Source organism: Patiria miniata, unplaced genomic scaffold, assembly GCF_015706575.1.
Source record: "Patiria miniata isolate m_02_andy unplaced genomic scaffold, ASM1570657v1 HiC_scaffold_19, whole genome shotgun sequence".
In the NCBI taxonomy this organism is placed as follows: Eukaryota; Metazoa; Echinodermata; class Asteroidea; order Valvatida; family Asterinidae; genus Patiria; species Patiria miniata.
This window is the reverse complement of record NW_024037057.1, coordinates 4864200-4884039: the sequence shown is the minus strand read 5'-3', so window position 1 is coordinate 4884039 and position 19840 is coordinate 4864200. Positions and strand designations below refer to the sequence as shown.

Below are 19840 nucleotides of genomic sequence, written 5' to 3'. Positions count from 1 at the left end.
ACCGGGGCAAACCCCTTCTCTTAGCATTAAGTGTTACTTGGTTCTTTAACGTGCATTACACAACACACAGGACCTGCGGCTTGACGTCCCATCCGAAGGACGAAGCAATAATGGTAAAGTGCCTTGCTCAAGAGCACAAGCACCTTGTTCCCATGGACAGGATTCGAACCCGTGTACCACGGCACACGAGTCAAGCACCGTAACCATTGGACCAAAGTGCCCCACAGCCCCTTCTCTGGATATGAATTGAGATGGGCCCAAAGCGGGACAGTGCATCAAGTTTTGATTTGTTGCCTCACCCTGATGTTCAGCGTTCCCATCTGGTCTCCGTACATGTGATAATCGAAGTAGAAACAGTGGGTGTTGATACCGGGCGTGATCTGGTACTCCGGGGAGATAAACCAGGCCTTCTTACCGATGTTGCCCTGGCCTTCTGCGAACATGTACTTGCCTGGAATTAAAAAAAAAGGGGTAGTAAAATTGTGCATATAACTTGACAGGGGGAGTGTGGCCTAGTGGTTCAGGTCTGTGACTCATGATTAAAGGGTCAGGGGTTCAAATCCAGCTGCTGGTCATATGTTGTGTCCCTGGGCAAGCCACTTCATCCCCATTTGCCCCTCTCCACCCAGGAATATAAATGGGTGCCGGCATTAGCTGGGGAGTAGAAATATTCTCAGTCGTTTCATGCTGCTGAGAACGGAGATAAACCATTTTACATACAAACTGACAACCACAATTTTTCTTTTTTTCGAAAAAATTATGTTTTGTCTTATAATTATTTTTGACGAATGCAAACTCACCGGCGCTGGTCTGATACGAGTGGTCGGTTGTTGGCCCGGTATTCCCGGTCGGGGTCGGGCCGCTCCGCTGCAGCCAATCAAAATCGTCGTTCACTGTTTCCTGCGTGTACTGGCAAAAGTGGGCGTCCTCAAACTCACACAGGTCCCGCACTTGGAAAAAGCAAAGGTCACAAAGGTCACCAAGGTCGCTAAGGTCACCAAGGTCAAAAGGTCGCCAAGGTCACCGGGGTCGTCAAGGACCCCAAGGTTGCCCGAGTTGCCGAAGTTCCCAAGGACGTCCGAGTTGCCAATTCACCAAGGTCACCAAGGTCCCAAAGGTCACCAAGGTCACCATGGTCACCAAGGTCACTTGGGTCAATTCACCAATGTCACCAAGGTCCCAAAGGTCACCAAGGTCACCATGGTCACTTGGGTCAATTCACCAAGGTCACCAAGGTCACCAAGGTCGCTAAGGTCACCAAGGTCAAAAGGTTACCAAGGTCACCAGGGTTACCAAGGTCAAGGTTATTATATATCCATTAGGAAGCACTCACTGTAATTTACATTTGACTTTTTCGTAAAAAAATTACCAAGACTTTTGTAAACTTTACAACGAACATTGAGTCCTGCGCAGTTAGCCAGTACAAAAACTTCCAAATTCGTCGAGTTTGGAATAAAGAAATATAAAGATCATTGCATAATTATTGAATAAAAATCTGAATTCATTATAAACAGGAACAAAGGTAGAGAGGCAACATTTTTAATCCCTTTTTATAAAATACAAAAAAATAGTGGAGGATTGTTTTTCCAAAATATGCTTCAATGTACAGACCTCTTGTAAGCCAATTTTTATGTTTAAATCATTTTAATTCTGTGCAGCCGTTAAAGCCAACATTGATTGCTACGTACCTGGGCACAATCCGTTGGTAACCGTGATGTCATCCAGAGCTATGTCCCCTCTGAAGCTGCTGCCGACGATGCCTTCAAAGACAATCTACGAGGTTAAAGAGACTATGGTTATCTTAATCCAATCTAGAGATTAACCAACTAAATCTACAGATTAACCTTCTGTATTTGAAAATTATTTTTTTTTAATGAGCTTATACCTTCTTGATCCAAAACTGAAACCCTCTTAATCTGAATGTTGAGCCGTCCTAATCTAAAGGTTGAGCCTTCTTAATCCAAAGATTCACTTTTCTTATGTTTTCGTTGCTTGCAGACCCACATACACGCATTGCTTTCGCCTTACCTGAATGGGCATGGACGGTATACCCATGATGTCGCCCAGGTACCAGTTGTCGTCCCTGGTACCCGTGCGCGTCCACTCCAGCGAGCTGCCGGTCGAGTCCTTGACGTAGACGTTCAGCTGGTTCACGTGGTCGCCGTACATGTGGAACCAGAACGTCACGCATTTGTAGGTGGCCTGCGAGGCCGTAATGGCCGGGCTCTCCAGTCGGGCTTTGTAGCCGGACGGTTTTCCCGACACCTCGATGTAGACGTAATAACCAGCGCCTTCACGGGAAATAAATTGGAGCAATGAAGTTCAGCAGCTGTTTTTACAAATTGGAACGTATTTTTTGCTACTTTCTCATTCTCTTAAGAGTATGAAAACTAATTTACATCCCTTTTTGGTTAATTTTACTAAAAGTGCACTTCTTTATTAGTCCATAATTTGCAGCCCGAAAAGTAACTGGCGTAATTATTGTTGAAAAACATACTTGGTTGAAAGATAGTAAGGGGACTACACTCCCTGTGAAATTATTCTTTCTGGCAAGCTGTCAGTTTGAAGTCATCAACGAAAAAAGGCCTTTCCAACAGTGCGTCTTCAGACGCACCGTAGGAAAATTTAAATTAGTAGTTCATTTTGTTATTCGGCGAAGCGCGCACAAGCATTGGCACGACGCACACGCGTGCGCAGTTGCTATAATTTGTCGGATCAGTGCGCAGCATCACGTATAGCTGCAAACGGCTCAGTGAGAACGTGTCTCAGACGCTGAATTCAGGCCCAATTCAAAACATGATTCAACAACTTTTGATTTGAAATTGAGGTCCTAGAATGCTGTTTTTCTCGGAATATACAGCTGAAGCTGAGCTGAAGCTGAGCTGAAGCTGAGCTGAAACTTCATCAGGTTAGTTGTTCAGTATCCTTCATTAGATTTTGAACACTTTTGTTGCTTCAAACGAACAAAATGCACACATTACAAATGATGGACTATATCTTTCAACATTTAAAATTCTCCATGCTTTTCCAGACAACTGAGGGCGCTTTTTCCGTGATGTCATCACAGTAATAAATTCACATGTTACATGCCTACAAATGGAACAGGAACGCGCAACATCTGAGACAAACAAAACTTCGCGTACAAAAATTCCATAGGGTTGTCTAAGGGGCGTGGCTAACTCGCAAACGGCGATAGGTTAATTGAGTGCAGGTCACGTACGGTTAATTTCGAACTTACTGGTTCCCAGGGTGTGATCCACTGAAGGGCCTGTGCTTGAGGAAGACGTGCCGCCGTTGTCTCTCGTCCAATCAAAATCATCGTCGGTTGCGTCGGTGTATTGGCACAGATCTTGTTCAAAGTCGCAATCGTAACTCGTGGGCCCTGGCAAGAGTGTTAGAAAAAAAACCATCATCAAAAATTATTCTCTTTCAAACGCAATTTAAAAGTTGAGTACAGAGGGGTTTGAACCTGCTACCTCTAGAGTGCCGTTCCCCTGCTCTACCAACTGAGCTATCCAGCCCTATGCTGGTGGTTCCCATCTTGTCAATGAGCGCTAGTAAGAAGCCACAAAAAATATATGCCACATGTAAACCAAGATGTAAATGTGGCCACCTGTCCGTTGTGGCCACCTGTCCATTATGGCCACCTGTTCATTGTGGCAAAATGTCCATTGTGGCCAACTCTCTGTTATGGCCTCTTGTCCATTTTGGCCATTAGTTTGTTGTGGCCGCCTGTCCATTGTGGCCATTAGTCTGTTGTGGACAACTGTCCGTTATGGCTACTTGTCCATTGTGGCCACCTGTCCATTGTGGCCACCTGTCCATTATGGCCACCTGTCCATTATGGCCACCTGTTCATTGTGGCAACCTGTCCATTGTGGCCAACTGTCCGTTATGGCCTCTTGTTTGTTGTGGCTATCAGTCTGTTGTGGCCACCTGTCCATTATGGCTACCTGTCCATTGTTGCAACCTGTCCATTGTGGCCAAATGTCCGTTATGGCCTCTTGTTTGTTGTGGCTATCAGTCTGTTGTGGCCACCTGTCCATTATGGCTACCTGTTCATTGTGGCAACCTGTCCATTGTGGCCAACTGTCCGTTATGGCCTCTTGTTTGTTGTGGCTATCAGTCTATTGTGGCCACCTGTCCATTATGGCTACCTGTGCATTGTTGCAACCTGTCCACTGTGGCCAAATGTCCGTTATGGCCTCTTGTCCGTTGTGGCTACCTGTCCATGGTGGCCACCTGTCCACTGTGGCCAACTGTCCTTTATGGCATTATTCAGGTTGCAATCTATAGTTTTATGTATACTTACAGACGGTCGTTGGCGGAGGTGGGTGAGTTGGCAAAGTCGCCCCCTGATCAGCGGCGCTGGGTTGAACTAGAAAACAGGGACAGAGTGCACCAACGCATGGCAGACAATTAAAGAAAGTCTTTGAGAATTCAGATCTTCAAACTCTTCCTCGGCTTTGTGTTCATTGGATAGCACTCAAGAAATACTGAATACGTTTCACTGGAAATGGTGAATTAAAGGGAATTCCCTCTTTTCACACTTCCGCCATGGGCATGCAGAGCCTCGAACTGGCAACTTTACAAAATAAATATAGCCGATTCAGTGATTCCGGTGTCGGGGTTCAGATCACTGAACCGGTTATTTTTATTGTGTAAAGTTGGCAGATCGAGGCTCTGCATGCCCAATGGCGGAGTGTGAAAAGAGCGAATATACATTTGCTTTTGCTGCAATTTTCAGAAATAAATGGATTTGGAGGATTAGTATGTTATAGCAATTATTGTTAAACTGACTTGTTTCATGTTTTGGGCTTTTAGATGCTGGACAAACCCAGATAAACAACTATATAGTCTGATTCCCTGCCCCCCCCCCCCCCCCCCCACTTGAGATGGAATGGAGCAATGAAATGATAGACTTTGGGGAATTGTAAGGTCAGAGAGAATCAGTCTAGCAGGCTTGTACCCCTTCACAGGTGTGTCATCAATTGCAAAAAAATGCAGAATAACCAAATATGATAAAATTAGGAGCAGTTTTGTAAAAAAAAAAGCCAGTTTTCTCCAACGCTGGTCAGCCAACCAGCGTTGGAAAAAACACAACTTTTCTTGAAAATGTCAGCACACCAGGAGCCACGATTTCACAGGGTGCTTTAGACTGTCATTCCCTAACAATCCAGTAAGATATTTCGTGATAATTTGATCATTTCGAATTTTTTTATGTTTGCAAATGTTGTATCTTCCCTTTAAGTTGTTGATTTTTATTTGGGCTGAAGCGGTGTATGATTAAAACAAAGACTTTAAAGAAAGGTTTTGAGTTAATTTTAGAGTGTACCTCCACACAGGGTTTCTTTGAACTCGATGTCATCCAGCGCGATATCGCCGTCGTAACTTCCTCCAATAATGCCCCTAAATTGCATCTGAATTGTGGAAGCAATAGTAAAAACAATATTTGACAAAACACTGGGAAAAAAACACAAATTTGGAATCTATGAAATTTTGGAACATAGGAAAGTTAAATTTTGCGAAAAAGAAAATATGAAAAATCATTGTCTCTTAATGGACAGAAAACTTCAGATCCGGAATCTTCATGGAATAAAATGCCATTTTGTATTCGTAACTGTTAAAAAGGACAGGCTTCAATATTGAGTCTACAAATAAAAAAACGTTTCCTATTATACTTTTCCCAATCCCAGTGTCCAGCCTCCATCTCATTATGTGGGGCTTTGTTGGAGATCAGGTACCTGATCATTCTTCCAAACCTAGTTTCCAACCTCCACCGCCTTACAAGTGGGTTCTGTTGAAGACCTGGAGCCTGACTTTGTTTTCTTCAACAAAACCTAGTTTCCCAGCTCAATCTCACAGTATGTGGGTTGTAGTAAGAGACCAGGTACCTAGCCATCCTTCGAAACCTAGTTCCCAGCCTTCCCTCAGCCTTATTCTGGTGTGTAATGGAGTCCAGGGACCCGACCGTTCTTCCATACCTAGTTCCCAACCTCCCCCTCACCTTATACGCGTTAGGGTTGGAGACGGGCAACTGACCCTCCAACCAAACGTCGCCAAAGGCGGTGTCCAGCTCCCAGAAGAGGGTGGTCAGGCCGTCGGCTGGGTTCTCGGTGAGGACCTGCAGCTTGCCGATGTTGTTGCCGTACATGTGGTACCAGAAGGTCAGGCAGCGGCCCGTGGGAGAGGTCGGGGGTAGGGCCTGGGACTTCCAGATGGCTCGCTCCCCTTGCTTCCTCGGATAAGATGCTTCGATGTACTTGTAGACACCTATAGAGAAAAACATCAAAACACTGCAAGTAAACTTAGGCGGGCGGGCTAAATACCCCCTGTTCATTTACCGTGGGACGGTATTGTTATTGAGGAAATGTGGGACCCTTCAAGCCAAAGCGGGAGACGGTCCACGCATGAACGCACACGGTACAGCCGTGCATGGTGACGGTTTGCAGTGGGGCTTGTATGTTTAGGGCAGACAAAAGATCAGAGGATTAGCAATGTACCAGGTCTTTGCGGTCGGTGAGTAGAAGCCGCCACTGATGGGTATGAAACCGCAGGATTCATGGTTAAGAAAATGGTTATTTGTAGCGGGAGCCGGCAGTGCCAACCGTGGGACGGTTTGTAGAAACAGGTCACCCACGTTCTTTTTAAGCGGGAGCCGATAAAAGAGGGGCTCAATTGAAAGCGGCTCCCGGTAAGTGAACAGGGGGTATTTAGCCTGTCCACCTTAAGTCAAACTTGCGTGATCCCCCTGGCATGCTGGCAGTTGGTAAACATGTACAGGCTAGTTTAAGCCGTGGCCTCATGGTCTCGGGCATTGAATTTGTGGTCTGCCGGTAATTTTGTAAGTTATGGGTTCGAGTCCAGCCTGGGTTCATGGTGCATGTGCCCTTGGGCAAGGCACTTTGTCACTCATTGCTTCTCCCCACCCAGGAGTAAATGGGTACCTGTGAGGGCAGAGATGGTTATTGTGATTGAATTAGCTTCCTTGCGCCTAACAGGCAGCATCCAGCTGTATACTCCCCAGGGAGCTGAGATGGTATTTAGAATGTTTAAATGGCCTAGTGAGCAGAGGTAATGATAATGTAAAGCGCTTTGATCTTAGTTAAAAGCGCTATATAAAAACCCTTTATTATTATTTTATTGTTATTATTATTTTTATATGTCTAAATATGGTCTAAAAGCTAACAACACTGAAGTAAAATACAAAGGAATTTTATATTCTTTTACAAATTGAAACTGTCTAAAAGTTGTTTTAACTTAAAAACAACAAATAGTGTGTTTTAGACGTTAAAGTTAAAGCCGTGAATGGTGTTAGGACCTTTTTGCTTTCAACCTACAACTGGCAAAAGAACACATTTGTGGGGAAAAAACAGAGAAAAGATGAAAAATGACCTGTTGATGTTCCATAGGTGTGGTCAACTGATGGTCCCGTGTTGGAACTGGGCGTGCCCCCGGCACCGTCGATCCAATCAAATTCGTCCGACGTCAAGTCATTCACCCAGGTGCAACCGCTGGCGTCGTCAAAATTGCAGCTGTCTGCTCAGTTTGAAAGAGCAAGCGAAGAAATTTACTTGAGAGATGAAGAAATGGGGCAGTCGCATCTTAAGTACTTGTGATGGATAACAAGTCTATCACAAGTCAATTACAAGTCAATTACAACTCCGTCCCAAGTCATACAGACCCAAAAGAATTCCTTTCTGACAATGCAGTGCGCCACCAAGAGTTTGCCACGGAGAGTTATTTTTCCCAGTGCCTTGTGGGAGATGGTCGACAAATTTGCAGTGCAGGACATTTGAAATTGTTAGTTTTCCGGTCAGTAGTTTCTTAGCGTATGATTCAAGTATATGTTTGCCCTTTTCTTTTCTTTATATCAGTATGGTGTTTTTTTGCAAGACGGCAGAATGCTATGCCCCAATCTATGACAAATTAGCTCAAGTTGTCTACTGAAACTCATCAAACGGGCCATGTGTTGTCGACGGTAAACCTGAAGAATGGACTCTTCATGGCAAACTCTTGGTGGCGCACTGCATCCTGAATTGCCCAAATTGACTTTTGATCCACTTGTGACCACGATTTACTTGTGACCAGACTAGCTTTGTACCTGTGACTGGACTTGCGATGTACACATGATCCAGACTTCTGATTTACTTATGATCTCGACTTGTGATCTACTTGTGACCACCATTTACTTGTGACCAGACTTGCGATGTGCTTGTGACTGGACTTGCGATGTACACATGATCCAGACTTGTGATTTACTTATGATCCCGACTTGTGATCTACTAACGATCCCGACTTGTGATCTACTTGTGACCAGACTTGTATTTGATTAAGGTTCAAACTTGTGATCTACTTACGATCCAGCTTGTGATTTACTTATGATCCAGACTTGTGATTTACTTGTGATCCAGACTTGTGATCTACTTATAATCCCGACTTGTGATCCACTTGTGACTGGACTTGTGATCTACTTACGATCCAGCTTGTGATTTACTTGTGATCCAGACTTGTGATCTACTTATGATCCAGCTTGTGATTTACTTATGGTCAACACTTGTGATTCACTTATGATCCAGACTTGGGATTTACTTAGGATCCATATTTGTGATCTACTTGTGTTAGAGTTGTAATGAGTCACTGAATTCTGTGACTTCTGAGTTGAGTTGAGTCATTTTAAGGAAGTGACTCAAGTCGAGTCGAGTTATTAGGCCAATTTGTGCTAAAAAGAAAGCGGATTCTAACCGACTGGTGGACAAGTCCCGGAGAAGATCTGCACGTCGTCGATGGCAATGTCTCCCTGGTCCCCATTACCCACAGTGGCCTCAAATACGATCTGGTAGTCATTGAACGTAACGAAGGGGAACCGGCCAATGTTCCAAATGTCGCCGAGATTGCCGTTAATGCTGAAGTAGTTGTGGGAATACTTGTCGTTCTCCTGAAGGTAAATAAAACGCACACAAAAATGCAAGAAGAAACCACACTAAAATGGAAATGTGCGGTAATTACCCCAAATAATTAAGGGATACTTTAAATTTGTTTTTGGCATATTCATGGTGCTTGTGTCCCCAGGCATGACACCTTACTACAATTTTAAAGTAAATTCCCTCAAAAGTGCTTACAAATTTAAGGTATAGTTAAAATTTGTTTTCCACTTTTAAATTCTTAGTTTTACTACACAGCTGATTGCTGTGGTCCGACGGATAACATGGTTCTGAGTATATACATGGTGCTTTGTGTTCCTAGGCATGACACATTACTCCAATTTTAAGGTACATTCCCTCAAAAGTGCTCCTTTGACTGTGAGCTCATTCTTCCGAGCGACGGATACCTTGATGAAGACATTGAAACTGCCGATGTGCTGGCCCCTCATGTGGTAGTAGAACTCCACGCAGTGGCCCTGCGCCGCCAGGAAGGTCCCTGTCATGATCCAGGCTTTGTCTCCGTCCTTCTGGGGATCGGCGTTGATGTACAGGTACTGGCCTGGAAGGGGGGCGAACGGTGGAGGAACAGTTAGGGATGTGCCGGATACAGGATGAGTAAAAAAAAAAGCGGGACCCAAACCCCCCCAAAAATGTACTTCATACTTAAAAAAATATGTGGCACCAAAAATAATAATGACTGGAAAGCCAATGTCATAAACTAATTTAAGATGAAAGAAATTGCTCTATCCGTTCAAAGAATATCGCCAATAAACACAATGGCCCTAAAACCTGTTTTGTCAACAACAACAAAAGCAATTCATTGAGTGTTCTGACAGTTTGGAACAACAAAACAAATGACAAAGAGTACTTGTTTCAATAACTGTAGTACACAATTTCTTTATGAACAACCCTGCTTTTGACAATATGATGTATAAAATCCACACTTCTTTTTCAAAGACGGGCCTTCAAAAGGCCTTTTTTTTCACTTTTAAACTGTGGTTCTATCGCTGGTGATGTTTGAAGACAATTGTGAAGACGATTCCTGAAACAGCATTTTTGGACGAAAGAGGTTTGAGGGTCATTGTGTTGAAATGGTAATATACTTTAAAAACATTGAGCAATTAAAGTGATTGTTTAATCTAAAAGTAGTTTATGAAATTGGCTTTCGCGTCAGCGCTGTGCTCCTATGAGCTCTGTGCGCTACCAAAAGAGGGCGCTCTTTTACCTAGCAACGACGTCCCATGGGCGGGACATTTCACTGGTTGACGCGCACTGTTCCTTTGTGTGTAACGCACGTACACCAGGGGATTTGTTCTATGTACACACAGGGGCCGCGCTTCGCAGCAAATGAATTGCAGTCAGGCAAGATGGCGTCGGTTGGTCACCCCCAACTGTACTCTCTTTGCCGGTGAGGGGGTACTTGTGAACGGAGCGGATATGGTTACAGTGTCTGACTCATGTGTGGCGTTACATGTTTCTCGAACCCTGACTGGTAACACGGTGCTTGTGTTCTTGGGCAAGACACTTTACTACAATTGTATCTCTCCGCCCAATGAGTATAAAATGGGGAACCTGCGTAAGTAGAGACCAGATTGCGCTGATCTCGAGCTGCTGCAGAAAACTGGTCTCATGGCCTGATGAACAGGGGTAATAACAGTAAAGTGCTTGGGGACTATAGCACCACATTATGACTATCATATGTGTGCTTGGGAGGTGTTAAACACTATGTTTAAGACTGGTTGGAGTCTGGAATGCTGATAATTACCCGAGGCGAAGCGAAGATTTATGGATTAAGGTTAAAGGTACACTTTTGTCATAAAGTGTTCTGGTGTTTAAAGATATAGTCCATCATTTGTAATTTGTGCATTTTGTTCGTTTGAAGCAACAAAAGTGTTCAAAATCTAATGAAGGATACTGAACAACTAACCCGATGAACTTTTAGCTCAGCTTCAGCTGCATATTCCGAGAAAAACAGCATTCTAGGATCTCAATTTCAAATCAAAAGTTGCTGAATCATGTTTTAAATTGGGCCTGAATTCAGCGTCCGAGACGCGTTCTCACTGAGCCGATTGCAGCTACGCGATGTCGCGCACTGATCCGACAAATTATAGCAACCACGCGCGCGTGTGCGTCGTGCCAATGCTTGCGTGCGCTTCGCCGAATAACAAACGAACTACTAATTTAAATTTTCCTACGGTGCGTCTTAAGATGCACCGTTGGAAAGGCCTTCTTTCGTTGATTACTTCAAAATGACAGCTTGCCAGAAAGAATAATTTCACAGGGAGTTTAGTCCCCTTACTATCTTTCAACCAAGTATGTTTTTCAACAATAATTACGCCAGTTACTTTTCGGATGGCTGCAAATGATGGACTATAGCTTTAAGGCATGATAATCTTGTTGCGAATCTTAAATAATTCCTAAGTTCTCTATAAGAGGAAGGCACCAGACTATTTCTCACCGCTTCCAGTTCCCAGAGTGTGATCCGTGGCCGGTCCGGTACCAAAGGTCACAGTGTCGCCTGAGCCCAGTCCCCAGTCGAAGTTGTCGTTGCCCGAGGTGGAATCTTCCTGCGCCCAGCCACAGGGTACGAAGCCCTGCTCAAAGTCGCAGGATAGCGGGGAGGAGCCCGGCGTTTTTGTGGCTGAAAGAAAATAGAGCATATCATTGTTAACTGACAGTTTATTGACTGGCGTATATTGACCGGCATATATTGAATGGCATATTATACAAATATTGAATGCTTCGAGTGGTGTAGTAAAACTAGCCTCCCGAGGTGATCCATGGCCATTCTATTTTCCCAAGGCGAAGCCGAGGGAAAATAGAATGCTCCATGGATCACCGAGGGAGGCTAGTTTTACTTCACCACGAGATAAAGCATTCAGTATTTGTTTTATAACACTTCACCCACAGATTCTGCTTGGTTAAAATATTTAAATTATTTAAATCTGAACACAGTTGAAATAAACTTCAATTTCAATGCAAAACTGGAGGAGAATGTATTTCTCTCTTCCAAACTACCCCTTCGCGAAATGTTTGAACCCAACTCTGCGGCGCGCTCTCTTTGGAACAAAACGCGCTGCGTGCTACGCGCAACGCGCACACCAGCATGCATTTGCACACAAATACCGCAGCGTGGAAATAGCACTTTGGTTGCTAATGGTATAGTACTTTGGTTGCTACGGGTATAGTACTTTTGGCGGTGCACAGAAAGATAGCAAAAATGGAAAGTATCATGTGACTCGCTCTCGGCCAATCAAGACAAAGAATCTGTGGGTGAGGTGTTATAAATATAAATAAAGTACAAAGTTATGCAATTTATGACAAGTGATACCGAAAAAAAAGTTGCACCTTTGTATACGTGCAAGGTGAGTGTGAACCACAATTTGCACGTATACAAAAGTGCAACTGTTTTCGGTATCATTTGTCATAAATTGCATAAATTCATACACATTATCACTGTTTTGGGCCAAATAAAGAGTATGGCTGGATTGCCTAGGAATTTCTGTACTGCTAAGTCGTTTTTTGAGCGAGAGGTAAAGTTTCGGAAGGGAGACTTTCTTTTTTGGTTGAGTGTAGTTGCATACTGACTGGTTGTGTACCAGTGCAGTATGTTGGCCAGAAAAGTGAAATATCAACAGTAGATTGACTGGTATATATTGACTGGTACCTATTGAACGGCTTATATTGACTGGCACGATAGTGAGTACTTACGGATGGGGCATGACTTTCCGTCCACCATTATATCATCGATGGCAATATCGCTGCTTTGTGTCTTTCCAATCTCAGCTTCAAAAACCACCTGCAGAATATCAAAGTAAAATATCAGAGGAATTTCTGACATCTTCATTTTGTCGTGTCCGTGCAACCAGGTCGTATCTCCTAAAATGACGTCATGTACACAAGGCCAAAAAAAAAATAGTCTCCGGTTTCTGGTATGGAGCTTGCCCAAAAAGTGGTGCGGTGACGCGGCTTTTTTTTTTTTTTACCTGATTTTTTTTGCTTCAAATGTCGGTTGATGACTGCAAATGGTGCCGGACTAAACTTAGTGCAAACATATGGGAGTCCAGAGAGGCCACATATTCTCGACCATAACCCAATCTAAAAACACGTTAAAATTGTGCAGCAGTAGGATTCCAGTCAAACCAGTGAGTTTGGCGGTTTTGAGACATCATCTTTCATTGGAAAAAAAACTTCTTCATTTTGCTGATGCGCATGGCTACGGCGACACGCGTGCATACCAGAAACTGGAGACTTTTTATTTTTGGCCTAAGAGGAGGGTTTTCAATGTCAAAAGGTCGTATGTCGCTTAAAATAACCCGGATGTAAACACAAAGTCAATGGACGTTGTGACACGCGAGATACAACCTTGTTGCACGGGGTGTATTTGCGCAAGACTTTGTTGCAGAATCGTGTTTTGCACTGACACGACAATTTCCTTTATTTGAATTCCACATCACTATTCAACTTAAAACCACATTCATAATATTGGGATTTTCCCCTCTAATAATGAAATTATATTATAGAAATAATGAAGGTTTATGAGTGCAATGGTAAGAATAATTTTTATAAGGTGACAGATGGAACGTTCCATTCCATGAGGCAAAGCTGAGCGGAATGGAAGATTCCATCGTGATCGACTCGTTGTTGACTTGTGAGTGACCTTTGACTAAACTTGTTCTTCTACTACACTCAACCAAAAAGAAAGTCCCACCCATCCAATACTTTTTTGTCTAACTCAAAAACTACTGAGCACCTCTCGCTCAAATAACGACTAATCAGTACAGAAATTCTAATAGCAATCCGGCCATACTCTTTATTTGGCCCAAAACAGTGATAATGTGTACGAATTTATGCAAATGATGACAAATGATACCGAAAACGATTGCACTTTTGTATACCTGCAAGTTGTGGTTAACACTCACCTTGCACATATACAAAAGTGGAACTTTTTTCGGTACCATTTGTCATAAATTGCATAATTGTGTACACATTATCAGTGTTTTGGGCCAAACAAAGAGTATGGCTGGATTGCTAAGGAATTTCTGTACTGATCAGTCGTAATTTGAGCAAGATGTGCCCAGTAGTTTTTGAGTTAGACAAAAAAGTATTAACGGGGGACTTTCTTTGTTGGTTGAGTCTGGTATATCATTTGAGTTGTGATCTGCTTGTGATACGAGTTGTGAATTTGACTTGTAATGGACTTGTGACTGACTCACGATGTGACATGCGACATAAAGTTCTTGTCATAAACTTTTTTCAAGTGGAGTGCTGTGGTCCAATAGTTAAAGTGTTCAACTCATGTACCTTAATAAATAACCGACATACAGATCCTGGTCATTTGATTGGTGGAACTCACATCATGTGACATTCGTAATTGCTCCCATTCACACCGAGACTCAAAAAGTCCCATTCGCCCATGGGGAATGGGAAATACTATTGAACAAGTAGGATCATGCTTGTTCCATGACGCGGTATTTGTGTGCAAATGCATGCTGGTGTGCGCGTTCAGCGTTGCGCGTATTGTTCCAAAGAGCCAGCGCTATAGAGTTGGGTCCAAACATTTTCGTGGAGGGGTAGTTTGAAGAGAGAAATACATTTTCCACCAATTTTATATTGAAATAAAAGTTCAAATTATATAAAATGACAATGATCTATATGTCAGTTATATAAAACAAATATTGAGTGGCTTTAAATTGTAAAAATGGGACAAATATTATTCCTCGGTGAAATCTGGACTTTTTCAGTTCACTCGACTTCGCCTTGTGAAATGGAAAGGTCCAGATTTTACCTTGCGATAATATTCCTCCCATTTTACTCTGAGCCACTCAATATTTGTATACAACAAACTGTCTCTCTCTGCCCAGGAGTATAATGGGTACCTGTGAAGGTATATAGACCAGGATGCACTGATCCGGAGCTGCTGCAGTATCTGGTCTCATGGGCTTGATGGACACGGTACTAATTGTTAACCGCTTTGAGACTTTTAGTATAAAAGGAAAAATCTAACACTTTCGATCTCAGGCTGTGCTCCGTGGTCATATGTGGGTCGATGTGGCCGGCAGCCATAGGCACCTTTACGTGCCAACAGCCTGACCATGTTGTAGCCACGTACTTCGCAATTCAGCATACCAGCTGCCAGTAAGGATGATCAGCCTCCCAAATTGGTATTATTATTATATTACATAAAGCGCTATAAGGGAGTGTGTGGCCTAGTGGTTAGGATTCGTGACTCATGATCAGAGGGTCAGGGGTTCGAATCCAGCCGCTGGCCATATATTGTGTCCTTGGGCAAGGCACTTCACTCCCACTTGCCCCTCTCCACCCAGGAGTATAAATGGGTACCGGCATTAGCTGGGGAGTAATCCTGCGATGGACTGGCATCCCATTCAGGGGGAGTAGAAATATTCTCAGTCGTTTCATGCCAAGGAAACCGGAGATAAACACCGGCCTGATGAGCCACATTGGCTCGGGACAGACTTTACTTATTTTATTACATAAAGCGCTTTATCACCACTTTATTGCACCAACCTTGTACGACTGGGTGAGTTTGGCAACCTCGATCGTCGCCAAGATCCAGTGCTCGCCCTGCGAGGCCGTCCGCACCCAATAGGCCTTGCCCAGACTGCTGCCCTGCTGTAGGTAGACGTTCAGGAACCCGACCGTTTGGCCGTACATGTAGTACCAGAAGGTCAGGCAGTTGTCGGACCCGGCCGGGTTGGCGAGGTCTCCGCTGATCAGGCGGGCTTTCTTGTTTGTGTTACCCGTGGCGTCCGCGAGGGCGTAGTAGCCAGCTAACGGGTACAAATCAAATCAAATAATTCATAAGATGGGATTTTTGCATCGGGGTGATGTAAATCAAATTAGGTTTTGCCCTTCACCGACGTGTCGTATAAACACTGTATACTCAGTGTGTTACCTCCCGAGTGAAAGTTGGAAAAAAATCACTCGGGTGGGACTCGAACCCACGACCTCCTGCTTTATAGTGCAGACGTCTTACCACTCGACCACCGAGCTAACAAGATTGGCTGGCTGGTTCGAATCTGATGTACATAGCAGCGGGTACCGCAGTAACCATTCATAAGATGGAATTTTTGCGTCGGGGTGATGTAAATCAAATTAGGTTGTGCCCTTCGCCGACCTATAAACACTGTACACTCCTTGTATACGTGTTGTGCCCTTGAGTAAGGGGCTTTACCTCAATTACTCCTCTCAACCCAGGTGGTTAATGAGTACCAGCATTATTCAATGCTGGGATTTAGTTAACAGACTCGCTGTGGAGGAGGTGTGGCGATCCCCCCACAGCAGCATATGAGTCTGGCCCAATCGCTAATGAAAGAGAGATGGGCACTCCGTTCCTGTGAACACAGGTTCGTCCCCTTTACATTTTTATACTGAGTATACTGAGTATACAGTGTTCATACGTCGATGAAGGGCAAAACCTAATTTGATTCAAATCAAATAACTTAGGCCAAAAACTGACTACATGTTGGTTAAATTTCTATTGGCCTTAATGCTGAACGAAGAAGTTAACTTGCGCAATCTACAAGGGCTTTCACTAAGCTTATCTAAGCGTGGCAACATCAGAATGATCGGGACCCAAGTTTGCCATTTTCTTTTGTGGCAAATAGAGTATATTGAGAAAAAACAACCGAGTGTTTCAGATGAATGGTTATTACCTTGTCTTCCACAGGAATTTTGAATTTTTCAAATTAGTTGCTGGGGTGAGGAGTTATGTCATTTTTGTTGAAGTGGCTCATTTTCCAGTCTGCACACGGAATTGGTTTTGCCTTTTTTAAATGTGTCAGTAACTTCAAGTGAGTCAGTCACCATGACTAGGTTTTAATTTGTTATTACACTGCTTCACATCAGTACGCGATTTCAATAAATTTGTTGAACCATGGAACCGTGGTCAGGCTGACCCCACTTAAGATGAAATTTATAGAAGTCGGGGAATTGTAAGGTCAGGGAACCAGTCTAGCCGGCTTGTACACTTTGATAGGTGTGTTATCGATTGCAAACAAAATGCGGACTAACTAAATACGGTAAATTGGGAGCAGTATTTGAAAAAAAGCCATTTTTTTTTCAATGCTTGATACTAAGATACCACCTTTCTTGAAAATGAGAGCACAGCACGTGCCATGATTTCACAGGATGCTTTTGACTGTCATTCACTAACAGTCCAGTACGGTTTTTCATAATAATTAGCTAGTTTTTTTATGTTGCAAATGTTGTATATTCCCTTTAAGCACCCGTCTTTAGATTTTGAGCACTTTTGCTGCCTCAAACGAAAAAAAAAATGCACAAATGACAAATGATGTACTCTACCTTTGACAGACCATACTCACTTGCATCTTTCTTGGTGTGGTCGTACTTGGGTCCCGTGGTGCCAGACGTCGAGGCGGGCCCCTGGATGAATTTCCAGTTGAAGTCGTCGTTTTGATCCTGGCTGTAACTGCAGGCTGTACCTGCCGTCTCAAAATCGCAGTTAGCCGGTCCCGCGGGTATGACTACCGGTGGGCCGGTCGTGGGTGGTTGCAGGGTGATTGGCGGTCCGACCCCAGCCCCAGCGGGTATAGCTGCAGGCAAACGAGGGGGTACAATTAAAGTAGAGGGCGCCCTTTTACCTAGCATCAACGTCCCTTGGGCGGGACATTTGACGCGCACCGTTCCTTGTGTGTGCCGCACGTACACCAGGGGATTTGTACTATGTACACGCAGTGGCACGGCCGCACGTCGCGGCAAAATTGCAGTCAGGCAAGATGGCGTCGGTCGGTCACCCCCAAGTGTACTTTCTTTGCCGGTGAGGGGGTACTTGTGAACGGAGCGGATAGCTCATCAGGCTGGTGTTTATCTCCAGTTTCCTTGGCATGAAATGACTGAGGATATTTGAAACAACCGAGGATATTTTCTTTCTATAGAGCAGACATGCGTATTAGAGGAAATATTTCACATATTGCTTTTCATAATCCTTTATCAACTTTCCATGACTCCTCGTAACATAACAAAGATTCCATGACTTTCCATGACAGCTTTAGGTACCAGCTTTTTTTCAGGACCGTAGAAACCCTGTCAGGAGTCAGTCAAATGTAACGTCTGGTACCCAAATCTCTGTTGTATTTATTTCTCAACAGTCATGCCACCAGACTACTCAGTGGTCCATCTGTACCACTAAAATTGACAAAATACGACGGACGAGTCTTATTCTTCAAGAAACCAGCTAGCATCATTTTCTAGCATCATTTTCTGGTGCAATACTTTGAGGAGTCTTTTTATAAAAAATTTCAGTCGAGTCTTTTTGAAAGTTGAAGTCCAGTCCTCAAACTCGACCAGGAAATCCTCAGGACCTCCATCGTTGCTGGAAGAAATTTCAAGGAATGTGTCCTGATGTCTTTCTTTCTGAGAGATAAAAGTTGAACTTACTTTGGCAGTAGTTGTCAGTGAGGATGACGTCGTCGACGGCAATGTCGTTGTCCACGTTCAGAGTAGAGGTGACTTTACCGGCGATTATTAACTGAAGAAAGAAGAAAAAAAGAAGAAAACTAGAAATGTGTTTGTGGACAAACACAAGCTGTTTCGACTGTTACATTATGTGACAAGGACATGAGATTATGACGACTATTAGTGCATGCAAAGTTTAAACCGAATCGGACGAATAGTTGCGGAGATAAAGGGCTTTAAAAGATGCAAGGTTAGGGCACCCTCACATGACGACCACAGAAGTGATACTGTCGCCACTGATATTTTCACATTAACACTTCCCAATATGAGGGCATTCAAAGTTTTAACGCAATGGGACCCATGCATACAAAGATATAGGGCTGCAAATGATGCTATGTTAGGGCGCCCTCACATGACGACCGAAGACGTCACCTTGACTTAACCTATATTCTGGTGTATAACGTATTCAAGTTTGTGTGAATGCAAAGCTTCAACCAAATCGGATTCATACTCGTGGGGATATGGAAATTATACAAAGTGAGGGCGCCCTCACATGACAGCTAATGACGTCGCGATGACGTCACCTATATTGCCACACGAAACACACCCCAATGTGAGGGCATGCAAAGTTTCAACGCAATCGGACACATACTTGCAAAGTTACAGGGCTGCAACAAATGCAAAGTTAGGGCGCCCTCACATGACACCTGATGACGTCAACATTACGAAAACCTTATAGGACCATCTGCGGTTGGTGATATGCGTGTCTGCCAAGTCTGAAGTCAATCAGATCTATGAAAGTGCCAAAATGTACTGATTGAAGGAAAACGTGTACAAAACCTATGGAGTAAAAATGCACCTTTAATGTTACGTAACCTGACACTTGATGACGTCATGATGGCGAATTTCTTCTAGGATCATCTGTGGGTGATGCTCTAAGTGTGTACCAAGTGTAACGTCGATATGATTTACCAAAGTGCCAAAGTGGACTGGTAGAAGGAAAATGTGTACAAAACATATGGGGGAATGACTGAAAGAGGAGAAAAAAAAAAAGGAAAAAAAAAAATCTTAACGAAAACAAGAGCTGTTTCGGTGTGTACACCGAAACAGCTAATAAGACATCTTTGTTTCTAGTTCTACTTTCGTATAGAAGGCTCTCACTGACTGACGTGACCCGGCCTACATCCGGGTACCAGAAAGTCAGCGTCGCCATTGTAGTAGGCAAAGATTGCATAGGCAAGCCTTCAAGGCTGTGATGGATGGCAAAATCGGTGAGAAAATGCAGAGCCAACGGAGTGTCATGGCCTTAGCGGTTAAGAGCACCGGACTCATGCTCCGGTGTTTCAGAGGCAACAGTGGTGTGAGTTCGAGCCCGCCGGGTGGACCCTTGTGCCCTTGAGCAAGGCACTTAACCATTATTGCTTCGTCCTTCGGATGGGACGTAAATGCATGTAAGAAAAAGAAACAGTGACACTTAT

At 43.8% G+C, this 19840-nt stretch overlaps 1 protein-coding gene across 1 annotated transcript in view; it reads right to left on the bottom strand.

The window, feature by feature from the left end:
- The window catches only part of LOC119726055 (MAM and LDL-receptor class A domain-containing protein 1-like), a 196551-nt gene that overhangs the window by 159345 nt on the left and 17366 nt on the right, over positions 1–19840 (bottom strand). The window contains exons 9-24 of the mRNA XM_038197672.1: positions 18345–18435; positions 17270–17500; positions 15453–15715; positions 12636–12723; positions 11383–11565; positions 9332–9483; positions 8746–8938; positions 7396–7539; positions 6008–6273; positions 5336–5420; positions 4313–4378; positions 3239–3382; positions 2029–2291; positions 1689–1773; positions 801–950; positions 300–451 (exon numbers count right to left, since the gene is read on the bottom strand). Coding sequence (XP_038053600.1) covers positions 300–451; positions 801–950; positions 1689–1773; positions 2029–2291; positions 3239–3382; positions 4313–4378; positions 5336–5420; positions 6008–6273; positions 7396–7539; positions 8746–8938; positions 9332–9483; positions 11383–11565; positions 12636–12723; positions 15453–15715; positions 17270–17500; positions 18345–18435 — 2556 coding nt within the window. The remainder of the gene's footprint in view (positions 1–299; positions 452–800; positions 951–1688; positions 1774–2028; positions 2292–3238; positions 3383–4312; positions 4379–5335; positions 5421–6007; positions 6274–7395; positions 7540–8745; positions 8939–9331; positions 9484–11382; positions 11566–12635; positions 12724–15452; positions 15716–17269; positions 17501–18344; positions 18436–19840) is intronic.